Source organism: Octopus sinensis, linkage group LG2, assembly GCF_006345805.1.
Source record: "Octopus sinensis linkage group LG2, ASM634580v1, whole genome shotgun sequence".
NCBI classification, from domain to species: Eukaryota; Metazoa; Mollusca; class Cephalopoda; order Octopoda; family Octopodidae; genus Octopus; species Octopus sinensis.
In genome coordinates, this window is record NC_042998.1 from 67,582,281 (window position 1) to 67,596,718 (window position 14,438).

Consider the following 14,438-nt stretch of genomic DNA (forward strand, 5'->3'; position numbering starts at 1 on the left):
GAATCCCAAGCTATCATTATAAGATAATATATAGACACACACACACAGACACACACACACACACACACACACACACACACGCATATATATATAATATAAGATATAAATCAGATATATAAGATATATATCAGATATATATATTATATATATAATATATATATTATACATATAAGAGATATATTATATATATGATATATTTATATATATATATATATGATATATATACATCATATATGTATGATATATATGCAATATATATATATTTAAATATCGATACTATCAAGTGGCCAGCATAGGAATAAATACCATACAAAGGTAATAATTTTTTACAACTATAAATACGAGTGTCTGAGAGACACCACCATGCCGAAATAGCAGTCAAATCCCTGACTCTAAAAACCACTTTACATGTCCATATCGCACCATGAGATAAGACAGAGGGACAGAATAGAGTAGCAAAAAGATATTACTGAATAATTCAAGATCCTGGATTTCTAGATTTGCTTCAAATAAGCTCTGCCTTCATCAGTTGAATATATCAGATGGGAACATAAGTACAAATATATATATACAGAACACATGTTTATACTTACATATACGAAGGTTCATACATACATATATATGCACGTATGTACAAGGCCAGTTTAAATCGCCTGCCAACCACCTCATAGGCGCGATATGGTCAAAATAAACACCGCAGTAAATATAGTGACGAACTATATAAATTTATAAATAAGGATAATATCGATATTTAAATATCGATACTATCAAGTATATATATATATATATTCTGTATGTATCATTTTAGAGAGTTTGTATGAGAATAAATCTTTTATGTCAATATAACTCTTAAAAGAAAGAGAAAATAGTTTCTGTATATTTTAAACTCCTATTAAATATATTGTTCTTGTTTACTTCAATGATTTGTTTTCAGACATTCATTTACGTAACGAGATTAATAATTCTTTCTTCACCTCTCTTTTTATACTTGTAGCTGCCAATGGGAACACTGAATAAGCGGTTTTTTTAGCTGGAAATAAAAGCCAACTTGCGATGAATGATGTACATTAGTGTTCAGTGACCGGAGATGCGGAAACGAGCAACATATCACGTGATTCCAAAGTTACATCTGACATCCGATTCATCTTGATGGTGTAGTCCCTCATCTAGAATATACATCAATGTCTGGGTTGAAATGGTGTCAAGCATACTCGATGGATATTTTAAACTGTTCTGGTATATGTTTCGTTTTTCCGCCGAGAATATGAAATTATTTCAGCTTATTTTAGTTTTCCACAATTAATATTTTCGTTTATAGAAAATTTCCCACTTTCTGTTTATTTATTCCAACACCACTTATTTGAAAGCAAATCCCCAAACCAGTTATTGATCATTGGTCAGTAGAGTTGTCATATGTCGTGCCAGAGCATATGATACGCAGTAAAAATGAATATATGCTGGAAAATACAAATGATACAATGAGATAGAAAGTGCCTGTTTCATACTGAAAGGTATTGTCTCTATCTATATTGGTATTTCTTCATCTATTCGTTCTTCTCTGTCTGAAAAATATAAATATTTATATTTGTGTATGCTGGCACCTATGACGGTAGGTGTGTGAGTATGTGTCGATATACAGATATGTATCCTCTGGCTTCGTAAAGAAAATTCAGAATGCTGTTGTGATATATTTTATTCTAGTTTCAAACATTATATATATATATATATATATATATATATAATTCATTTGATCTTATTCTAAAATCATATTGTCATCAAAAAAGGGTTTGGCCGAGTTGTGAAATAAAAGAAAATACTTATATAAACTCACAACATGGCCCATATTAATACTTGTATCTTACTGCTGTTTATTGCATTGAATTTATCAGCTATTGAAAGTCTCAACCAAGGAACACCACCGACAGTTAGTATGGCTGTATTAGTACCTGAGAGCCCTTTTAAGAAATCTCAACTCATTGGATATATTATACGCTCAATCAATCAATATCGACGCAAACAACTGCCATTTAAACCAACCGGTTACCTACAGTCTATTAAATCTGGGAGTACTAAAGAAATACTGGATGCTTTTTGCAATGATTTCTTTCGGAACAATACCATAGCCATAATGTATATTAACAACCAAGTCATATTACAAGGGGACCCCTCTGCGGGGAGTTATGTAACTCAGTTGGCGCACGCAGTTGGAATACCCGTCATTTCCTGGAATCCCGATCGTACCATGGCCATTCAGGTAAGTAATCAATTTTTAATCTCTTCCAATTAACGTTAACTTTGTTTTCAGATTTCCATTAGAAGTAATTCTAATTTAACAACTTGTCTAGCACACTTACCATCATTGAAATGACAGAATTACTTCTAAGAAAAGAAATTCTCTTATGTAATAACATTAGAATCGTATTGTTTAAGAATAGTTATTATTTATCCGAAATATTAGAGAATCAATATTGGAGTTATTGTTGTGTAGAGTCGATAAATCCATGTTTTACTTCCTAACTTTATAGCACAAAATGTTTATTGGTTTCTCTTTGACGTTTTATTGATTCATAAAAAAGGGGCATCATTTGACAATTGATATATGAATAAATTTGAATAAACGGAATTGAATAAATCCTTGCAAGTGTAGACTGGGGTATCTATGAAGTAGTAAAAGAAAAAATATCAAGAAATTTTCTACCTAAATTTCGCACAATATAAAAATCAATATATTTCTTTCTTCTGCCATGCAAGCATTATGTTATATTGCGAAGGAAGATGAAAATCAAAACAGCAAAAAGCAGATCATGATGAACGTTTTTTATGACTAATTCTATTCGAAAGTTGACGTGTAACAGTAGTAGTACAAAAGTTGATTCGAGATACCATTTAACAAAAAAACAGTTGAGTGAAAAAAATATATTTATCCGTCTGTTTACGTTTACTGACATTAGTTTTACAAAGGGAGAGCAAAGATTTTCAAGTTGATATTCGGTCTGAAATTCTCGACTCTCGTATGAAGAGAACTTTTATCTTGACCTCTTTCCCTAAATGACAAATAAAATATTCTACAACAAAGAGAGACTTCTTCGTAACGTAATTCTTTAGCGTCATATATTCTTGAATTCTATACTCGATGTATTTTTCAACGAATTTTCAACTTAGTTTTGTCTTGTAGAAGTTGCATCTAAATTTTAATGTCTCTTTCTGTAATTGTTCTCATAATTCTCTCCTCTAAAGACTAATATTTCTTACTGATAGTTTTACATTTGTCATTCATCATATTGCAAATCACATGCGTGCGTGCACATACGGCTTGTGTAAATAATGTATTTTTGTTGTTATCTAGCATTCTCATTTTCATTACTGCTGTAAATTTCCATGTTTATTTTTCCAGTATGACAACACACCCCGCTGTCACTCTGGTCGTTTTAATCATTATCTCATGTGTCCCTATTGTGATTAACAGCTTTGTTCTTAGTGTTGTTCATTATTGTTCATTTAGTATTACAGCCATTGTTTCTGGTAATGCTGGAATATATTTGAACAAGTACTCTGCATACCTTTACTATTTGTATTTTTGTTTGCTCTGCTCCACAGGAGAAAGTTAGCTATCACAATCGTTATGGGAATCATAGCCATGCGGAAATCAATTTTTGCCTTTCAGGCACAAGCAAATAGCAATTAACAATTTTCTCTTCTGTTTGTTATAATTAAGCTCTCCTCCTATTTCTTGACAAAATAACTGCAGTATAATCATTTCCAACAATAACTGATGATTCAGAGCGTGATAATAATTATAACTATATTACTATACTACACGTAGTGAAATATAACTATAACACAGCGTATAATCACACAAGTGCTCCTTCAATACGCAGGTTGTTTTCTTTTTGCATTTTTATTCTGTTTTAGCACTATCAACAACAGCAACATCATCCTCGACAAAACTGGTTTGTTACCGGGAGGAGTATAAGAAAGGATGCGAGAACCGGCTACCCATCAATAAAGTCAATATGACGCGAAATCAAATCAATGATTATGAATCTATAAACAGCAGGGATCGAATACAAGAAGGTATTTTACAGGAAGCCGCACTTGTGGGTAAGGGAGAGCCTCAAGATCTACATGGTTTGCCCAACAAGTGGCATATTTCTCACAAAGAGCGTGAAAATCTGAAAAGATACACTGAATTTTCTACCAAGACAAAAGAACTTAAGAAGTGGTATCTTCCAAGAGAACAAACTACTAACTCTACTCCTCTACATTTGCACCAGCACCACTTCATGGCAAACCACAATACAGCAATAGCCATGTATCTAACTCATAGGATGCTAAAGCAAACCACCTTTTACTACACTGACGAGCAGATGACGGTTGTCAAGGGCCACAACTGACAGAAGAGTCAACTTAACATCATCAAAATCATCAGTCCTAACATCATTAAGTGTATTAAAGATAACTATAAGAGTGGAAAACTGACCAAGACTGCAATTATAAACTTTGATACTTACAAAGTAAGAAATATCAATAAAGATGGCACATACAGCTACCTGTAAGTGAACGGAGGATACTGCATACATCACTCAGCTGTGAATGACAGGGTCTGGAGAAAGAACTATTGGAGAGTGCTTATGGTGTTAAGAATTGAACTGAATGCTCCAGCTGACAGATTTAAATCTATGAATGCCTTAAAAATACTTATTTATTTACTACCCACAAGGGGCTAAACGCAGAGGGGACAAACAAGGACAGACATATGTATTAAGTCGATTACATCGACACCAGTGCGTAACTGGTACTTAATTTATCGACCCCGAAAGGATGAAGGGCAAAGTCGACCTCGGCGGAATTTGAACTCAGAACGTAGCGGCAGACGAAATGCCGCTAAGCATTTCGACCGGCATGCTAACGATTCTGCCAGTTCGCCGCCTTGAATGTCTTAAAAATACTGTAGATATCTCTATTAGCCAAAGAGATATCTCTATTAGCCAAGAGATGGGGCAAAATACAATGTAGAGCTTTTCTTTTCGAAAGAAAAAAGAAGAAAATAGAAAAAAGGAGGAAAAAATTCCGATCAATTTAACTCTATTTGGCGGTCCGGATCGAACCAGACTCGGAGCAGTTTCACCGGTCCGTCGGTCCAGCATCCCACAATGGAGACGCTGTTGGGTGGCATGGGCTTGCTTCTCCAGGTGCTGGGCCGCAAACTCACTGAATTTTACCGGTTATGCTTCGTATTCTTTTATTGTATCGCTGACCCGGTCGATATGCCTGTTGCTCGATACTATGACGGTGACGTTGTCCGTGTATACAGACACGAGTCTCCCGCATCCCAGTTCTGGCAGGAGCCCTTCAGCGTCGCCAGCGCCCGCAGTATTGGCTCTAGAGTCAATACGTACAGAAGCGACGCGAGGGGCATCCTTGACGGACGGAACGCGTGATGTTAATTGATCTGGACAGATGACCATTTACACGATGCCCCTGTATAAGGCAGCAATCCAACCGGGAAAGACGGGACCGAAATCAGCCGCTCTAAGGATAGTCTCTAAGTATCGATGGTCGTCCCCATCAAAAGCTTTCGATTGATCCAAATTAATAAGCGCCCCACTAATTTCAGGTTCCTTAACTACTCTGTCTATGATGTATCGTATCCCATGGAGGTTGTCATGAATACTCCTGCCCGGAATCTGCCAGTTTTTTTTTATGACAAGTGCCACAATACTGTAGATACGTAGCTTCAACATAATAAAGTAGAAACAGAATGACACCAAGAGAATGAAAATTTTCAATAACAGTAATAATAATGATAATGATAATAATAATAATAATAATAATAATAATAATAATAATATAATAATAATAATAATAATAATAATAATAATAATAATAATAATAGACACAGGAGTGGCTGTGAGGTAAGAAGCTTGCGTCTCAACCACTTGGTTCCGAGTTCAGTCCCACTGCGTGGCACCTTCGGCAAGTTTCTTCAACTATAGCCTCGGGCCTACCAAGGCCTTGAGAGTGGACTTGGTAGAGGGAAATTGAAAGTAGACCGTCGTATATATAATTAACAGCAGCAGCGCTACAGTTTGTCGTGAGAATGAAATATTAGTATGAATTTAGGACGACGAAGTTTATTTTCATTTTATTCTTTTTTGCCGACGCCATTGATATCCTGAAGTTAAGGCTTACACTTGTAGATATTTTCTATCTTTTCTCTTTCCAAATTCTCATAACTTATATACATTTTCCCATACACAACACAAAATTATGGGGGGAGTGTTATTACTATTGCTACAACCTACACACACGGTCACACTTATTTTATGCATGTATGTATATACATATATGCATAGGTATGTCTGTATGATATATATATATATATATATTATATATATATATATATATATATGTATACATATATATACACACACATACATCTTTATATTATTTCAAAATTTTTATTTAAGTCATTAGATTGTGACCATGCTAGGGCAACACACAAATCGACCTCATTACTTATTTTGTAAGCTTCATACTTATTCTCTAGGCATTTTTGCCGAAATGCTTGGTTACACGTACGTAAACACACCAACAAAGGTTGCTTGTGGACATACACAGGAACGAAGAAAGGTAGCACACAAATACACACACATACATACACACACATACGCAGATATATACAGAAACCCGTCGTATATATATATATAGCTGAACGCACTCGCCCAAGGTGCCATGTAGTGGGACTGAACCGGAAACCATATGTTTTGGAACAAAACTTCTTACCACACAGACACCCCTGCACCTGGGAATTCATAAGCACGTGTGATTCTTTATTTTTATTTGTTTAAATACATAAATATTGATACATCTGTCATTCAGTTAATGGCATCCATGATAGAGATATGTGGTAGAAAGTGTGACGCTATTGATATATATATATATATATATATATATATATATTATATATATATATATATACATACATATACATATATGTATGTATGTATGTATGTATGTGTGTATGTATGTATGTATGTGCGTGAGTATTTCTGTGTTTCCATACCTGCGCGTACACACACACAAACATTATATATATATATATATATATATATATATTGATATATATGTATATATATATATATATATATATATATATATATATATATATATATATAATCGATATCAATATATATGCATACGTACACTCATGAACACACGCATACATACATACATATATATATATATATAATGCATATATATGCATGCATATAACTATGTATGTATGTATATATACCGGTATGGCATATGTAATGATTATAGTGTAATTTCAGAAAGCACTTCAATATATTTCTAGATAAGATATTTGACATTCGTATTACATTTCCATTTTCAGTATTTTGTAAATTGGTTTTTCGTTTTGTCTGCTGTTCCGGGTAGATTTGCTTTTAAAGCAGATTAAAGGTAATTCATAAGACATGTTTAAAATATTTTTTTATTAAATTTAGTCATTTTATGAAGTTTATTTCTGGGTTTGATAGTATGTTTTATAAATTAGTCTATTTATGTTATATATCTTGTCAGGTGTAGATTTTTCTCCGAGTATCACGTTCGAAAATTTGCTCAAGTTAATGTAGAAAAATTATTTCTGTCGCGAGCATTTTCTATTATTGTCAAAAACGTTGGAAGGTTGTATATACGCCTCTGCTACGGTATTAGTTTCAAAGTTATACCGATCTACGTTCTGAGATTAAATCTGGGAATCTATAAAACGTATTACTACTAATCAAGTCTCTGGGTTAATATTTATGTGTTAACTCTTCTTGTAGAAAAAATCAGTAGAGTGGACAGTAGGCAGTGAATTACCACTCTTGTCTGGAGCAGCTTCTGCATCAGGTTTCACTGTCATCTCAACATTCTGGTGCCGACGTCAGCACTTTAGATCGCAACATTTATGCGTGCTGTTGGTTTATTTCTTTCTCAGACTTCGTTTTTAACTTAGTGTTTATGTTTTCCTTCCAACATACCTTATGTCAGACTTTAGTGCAGGTTTATCCGTGATGGTAGAATCAAGGATGTAAGCTTATGGACTACCTCTAGTTCATAGCTGTCGATAGCAGTGACAGAGAAGTGCTCAACAACTTGAAACATCCCTTCTGTCTTCTTCAGGTCGACGGTCAAAGAAAAGTTTCATGAGGCTCTTCTGAAAATCCGTGAGAAATGGCAGTTGCTAATACGTGTGTGTTGGCAGTGTTGCATCACTGGAATATAGAATGTCTCTGCTGAATAAGATACATTTCCAAATATAATTTATCGATGTGAAGAACATTTCATACTCAAGGCATTATCTACAAATGATTTTTCCTACATTCCCGGATGATATGACGAGAGTAGAACACTTTGTCTCATTTGAATCGTCTAGTTGGTCTCAGGAATAGCTATGCCTTATAATATCACTTGCACACACATTCACGCATTTTCATACATACACACGTACATGTATGTATGCATTTATACACAAAAACACATACGTAGACAGATAGACAAAAATAGATAGATAGATAGATAGATAGATAGATATGAATGTATATACGTATGCATATATATCACAAGCACCTGATAAATTCAATATTGAATTTTCATCGGTGTTGGCTCATTTACGTTCCCGTACCATAATGGCTAGCTAAAAGAACCTACAGACTAAGATCCAAACGTTGAAACATAAATGCTAACGTCGATTTGTTCGACTACACGTTTCAAAGTGTTGCCCCAGCAGGGCTGTGGTCCAGTAACTGAAACAAGAAAAAGATGAAAGATAAGCTATACGTGCTGTCGTTGAAACATGGTTGCATTTATATTTTAAAATAGAAATATGCAAAGCAAATATCATATCCATGTTTGAAGACTAAAGTAGAGTGAAAGTAAAATTACGTTTTTTAAATCGATAAAAATATATGTTTATCTAAAGAGTTTTAAGAGCTACTGTCTGGTTGAGAAACAGACTATGCATATAATATATACATATATATATACATATATATATATATATATTATATATAATATATAAATATTTATATTATATATCATATATATATATATATATATTATATACATATGCTATACATAATATATGTATGTATTATATACATAGATAAATACATATACACACCACACACACATATATATATATATAATATATATATATATATATATATATATAATATATATATATTATATATATATATATATATGTATGTATATGTATGTATATGTATGCGTACACACATACATACATATAAGCAGTTGTCAACATACCATGAAGCGAGTTTAAATTTCTTATTGATTAGATTTGTAAGCAAATGTATCTTGAAGTTTAAAATATGTATTCAGCTATTCAAATAAAGGGATATGAGAGGAATAAAATCCCAGTGCTTCTCCATTATGAATTGAAAGTTTAACAGAGCGTGATTAGATAAGCTGTGTGTTATACACACACACACACACACACACACAGATATGTATATGCATATATACATGTGTTTATGTATGTATATATATGTATATATATATGTGTGTTTGTGCATATGTATATTATATATATATATATATATATATATTCTTACATAAATGTATGTAGGTATAAATATTTAGTTATTTATATGTGTATGTATGTGTGTATTTATGTGTATGTATGTACGGGAATGTATAGGTTTGTGTATGTGTGCATTTGTGTGCACATAGTTTCATTCTTGACCAATATATTAGACTATAAAATCATACTGTCTTAGCTAAATTTTCCCTGTATGTAATTTATTATATTGTATTATCTGTTGAAACATTTTCAGATGCATAACTTAGTATTTCTTAATGGGGTTTTAATGATTGTAAGCTTTTGTATAGTTAAAAATATAAAGCCTTGGTGTTTGTCATAGTTAAAAATATAAAAACTAGATATCTTTGATAAATATTCACATCGGTAAAAAAGAAAACTCTATTCAAACGCGTCTTATGAGTCAAGAATCTAAGAAAACGGGGTAACAGAAATACAAGTAGCCGTAAATACCGATGGGAAGAAAGCCAGTTAAGTTTTATATTAGAGATCAGAATTAGACAGAATGGATTATAGCTGAGACATGGGAAGTCAGCATCGTGTGAGAATTTTTGTTGAAGTTTTAACTATTTAAACATTCTGCTCTATGAAAATGTAGATGAAGAGGTAATTTTTTTTTTTTTTTATCTTTTTCACAAGAGAAATAAGTCATCTGTAATATTGGTTTCATATTATAGCACAAGGTCGGAACTTTTTGTGGGGAAGGGCTAAGTAGATTAAATTGACCCCAGTGGTGCTTACTTTATCGACCCCGAAAAGATGAAAGGCAAACTCAATCCCGAGGTAATTTGAAGTCAAAACGTAAAGACAAACGAAATGTTTCTATGAATTTCGCCAACCGTACCAACGATTCTACCAGCTCACCACGTTTTAAATGTTTTTGTCAAGGTAAAATAAACCCAGAATGATGACACTGTTGTTACAGTAGTATATACATTTTTTTTATTTATCGAACTCGAAAGGATTGTCAACTGTAATGTTACCACTAATATTTTAATGATCTATGCTAGAACTGGATGAAATTCCAAATAGGAACTTCTATAATCCATGAGCACATATACCATTAATATACGTTCGACATTCATTGAATTATATCGTCATCTGGTGGTTTAACATTAAACAAATATGCACGAAACCTTCAGTTGCAATGTATTATCATAAACGGACTTCATGAAAATTTGTGCTATTCAAGTCGTACTGCCTATTTAATTTTTCTTCGTACAATGGCTAACAGAATTGGTGTACGTATCAATAGGGCAGTAAATCTGAATTATGATGGTGGTGGCTTTGCAATCATGAAAAGTGGCTCGAATTCACTGCATGGTATGTTGACCCTTTTCCATAGCCTTAAGGTAACTCATTACTTTTGAGTGGAATTCGGTGAATACAAACTGTATAGAAGCCCGACACATTGATTGCACACTTATTCAGAAAAGTTACTGCCTTGGTACACGCTATATCACGCTAACTCTAACTCAGAATTCCGGTAAATGTAACCATGTCTTTTGAATACTTAACAACTTTCACGTTAATTTAGGAGGAGATAATACAGTAGGTCGAACAGCTAATGTTACATCGTTGAATGACAGAAATCCATTGCATATACCCACATGTTTATTACATATACGTATACGTGGTGTGTGTGTGTGTTGTGTGTGGTGTGTGTGTGTGTGCGTGTGTGTATACCTGTGTGTATGCATGTGTGTATGTATATATGTATGTATTATAGCAAAGAAAAATGGTCACGTTGAGTGTAACAATGTTATTACTAAATGTAGATTACGTAATTGTCTGTCTTATGATGTTTGAGTAAATAATAAAATATTTGTTAGTAATATAACTGGAGAAAAGTTTATTATTGACAATGATGTAGCGTTTCATTGCAGGTCTCGTAACGCATTTCATCGAATTCCTTGTTGTGAACATGGTATACAATATATAGGACAAACTACTCCGACATTGCACGAACGTCTAATGGACATAGACAGGCGTTGAAAATGAATTCCGTTATTCTGTTACGTATATCAGCCTTAATTAAGCTGTGGCCATGCTGGGGTACCACCATTGAAATATATTTATATACATTTTACAAAACATTGCTCTAGGTTTGGAAGGTGTAGAGTGCAAGTTATTGATCAGGTTGCGGGTACTGATTAAGGCACTAAGCCATTGCTTTTGATGAAAGAAACATTTCGGTTTAGAGTATTGCGTATTATTCATCTACTTACTCTGAATGGTAGGTTAAGAACACATTAAAAGAAAACAGTGCAGGCAACGTGTTTTTTCTCAGCCAATAATAGGAAGAAAACCTAGCCACGCTTTTAGATTAGATGACAGCAACAAGCTGGATATAGACATTTCTGAGATATGACGCAAACTTGAAATTTTATGTGGAAAAGAATACTATAAACGTTTTGTTAACGACTTGTTCTCTGAGAGATGTAACACCCGTTAAGTAATTAATTGGTTATTTTCGTTACAGATTAATTAAAGCAGTCAAGGAAAGTGAAAATAAAGGAAAGACTAAATACATCAAGATACCTTTCATTTGTAATTCCATTGACACTATTTGCTTAGGTACAATAATTAAGAATAGGAGAACGGTGTTAAGTGTAAACAGACTGGTTAAGTGTAGCAAGTACGTGAACGTGAACCTGGCAAATAATCTTGAAACATGTGATTGCGATAAACCGGAAATTTGTTTCTGTGTGGACATGCATGATGGTAAGAGGGATTTTGACATTTGTATAAGTAGGGATTAGAGAATGATTATGGAGAATTATGCAAAATACAGTAAACCGTGTAGGATATATCGCAGAAAGTAATTTTCAAATCGATCCACGGTTTTAATAAATCTTAAATAATAAGTTGAAGAGGAATTTGGAAAGAGGAGAAAAAGAATTACCTGTTTGTCCATGGTATGCACGAGATGATAGCAAGTGCGTATATATGCAAGTATGTATGTACATATGTATGCATCTATATCTATGTATCTATGTAGGTACATATGTGTTTATATATGTATGTATGTGTATAGGCGTAACAGTGGCATTTGGTAAGTAGTTGCTTACCAACCACATGGTTCCGGGTCAGACCACTGAGTAGCACCTTAGGCAAATGTCTTCTACTATATTCTCGGGTTCGACCAAATCCTTGTGAGTAGATTTGGTAGGCGGAAACTAAAAAAAGCCGTCGTATGTATCCTGTATATATATATATATATTATTATATATATATATATATATATATATATATATTATATATGTGTGTGTGTGTGTTTGTGTGCTGTGTATTTGTGTGTCTGTGTTGTCCCCCCAACATCGCTTGACAGCCGATGCTGCTGTGTTTACGTCCCCGTAACGTAGCAGTTCGGCAAATGTGACCCTTAGGATAAGTACTAGACTTACAAAGAAATAAGTCCTGGGGTCGATTTGCTCGAATAAAGGTGGTGCTCCAGCATGACCACAGTCAAATGAGTGAAACAAGTAAAACAATAAAAGAATATATATATGTATAAATATATATATATACGCGACGGGTTTATTTCAATTTCTATGTACCAAATCTACATACAAGACGTTGGCCATCGGGGGCTATAATAGAAGACAGATGCTCAGTGTGGCACGCTGTGGAACTGAACTCGAGACCGTCGGTTTTCGAAGCAAACGTCTAAGCACAGTTCGTATTTAACAGAACCTAAATGATACGTTACAAATATTATGAAGATCCATTTTTAGCTAGATTTTAAAGCAAGGAAGCGACGTCACTTGAGCCAATAGATGCAGTTTGCCTCTGACCTTAGTACCGCTCACATTACAATGCACTTGCTAATGAATCTCTTCAAAACACTTTTATGCTCAATATATACTTGATAGCTATATATACACTTCAATCTCTACAAGTAGGTCTTTTGTTTCACTGATATTCAAAAGCAGTTTAGTGCTAGTAGCAGAAGTAGATTTAATATTTCTGCCATTTATGGCATCAAATATTTGGATGATGATCGCGCTGGAGTAAATGAGTCTAGTTTGTGGGGGTGTTGTGCATATCAGACTCTTGGTTGCTATTTTTGAGGTAGTTATGCTCGGAAACAAGCACATGCACATGTACGTATACACACACACATACACACACACATACATACACACACACACACCACACACACATACACACACACACACACACACACACACACACATATATATATATATATATATATATATATAAACATGTGTATATGTATGTTTATAAGCGTGGCGTGGCTGTGTGTTAATTAAATTGTTTTTCGAGCACTTCGTTCTGGGTTCATTCCCATCGCGTGGCATCTTGGATAATTTTCTTTTATACCCTCGGGCTGAACAAAGCGCTGTCAGTGGTTCTGGTAGACGAAAACTGAAAGAAGCCCGTCTTAAATATGTGCAGGTGTGCGTGTGTGTGCGTGTGTGTGCGTGTGTACGCATGAGTGCGTTTATGCGCGTGTGTGTGTGTGTGTGCGTATGTGTGTAAGTATTTGTGTGTCTGTGTTTGTCCCTCACCGCTGCATGACAACCGGTGTTGGTGTGTTTATGTCCTTGTAACTTAACAGTTCAGCAAAAAGGAAACGAAAGAAGAATTACCATACTTAAAAAATAAAGTACCGGAGTCGATTCGTTCGACTAAAGTTCTTCTTTATATGTAAAGAAGAGAAATTTGCTCTCTCTTTCTCTCTCTCTAGCTCTCTATTGCATTCTCCTTTTATCATTTCTCTTATTCATCGCTTTGTTCTCTCTTTCTACTCTCTCTTTCTCCCTAGCTCTCCAGGGTTCTCTCTTTTATTTATTTCTCGTAT

General features: G+C 34.0%; 1 protein-coding gene across 3 annotated transcripts in view; it reads left to right on the forward strand.

Moving 5' to 3' along the window:
• The window catches only part of LOC115224821 (glutamate receptor ionotropic, NMDA 2B-like), a 743,429-nt gene that overhangs the window by 156,773 nt on the left and 572,218 nt on the right, over window positions 1–14,438 (forward strand). For all 3 annotated transcript variants that reach the window (XM_036513846.1, XM_029795750.2, XM_036513847.1), the window contains one exon: window positions 995–2,254. In XM_036513846.1, the coding sequence (XP_036369739.1) occupies window positions 1,835–2,254 (420 nt within the window). In that variant the 5' untranslated portion in view covers window positions 995–1,834. The remainder of the gene's footprint in view (window positions 1–994; window positions 2,255–14,438) is intronic.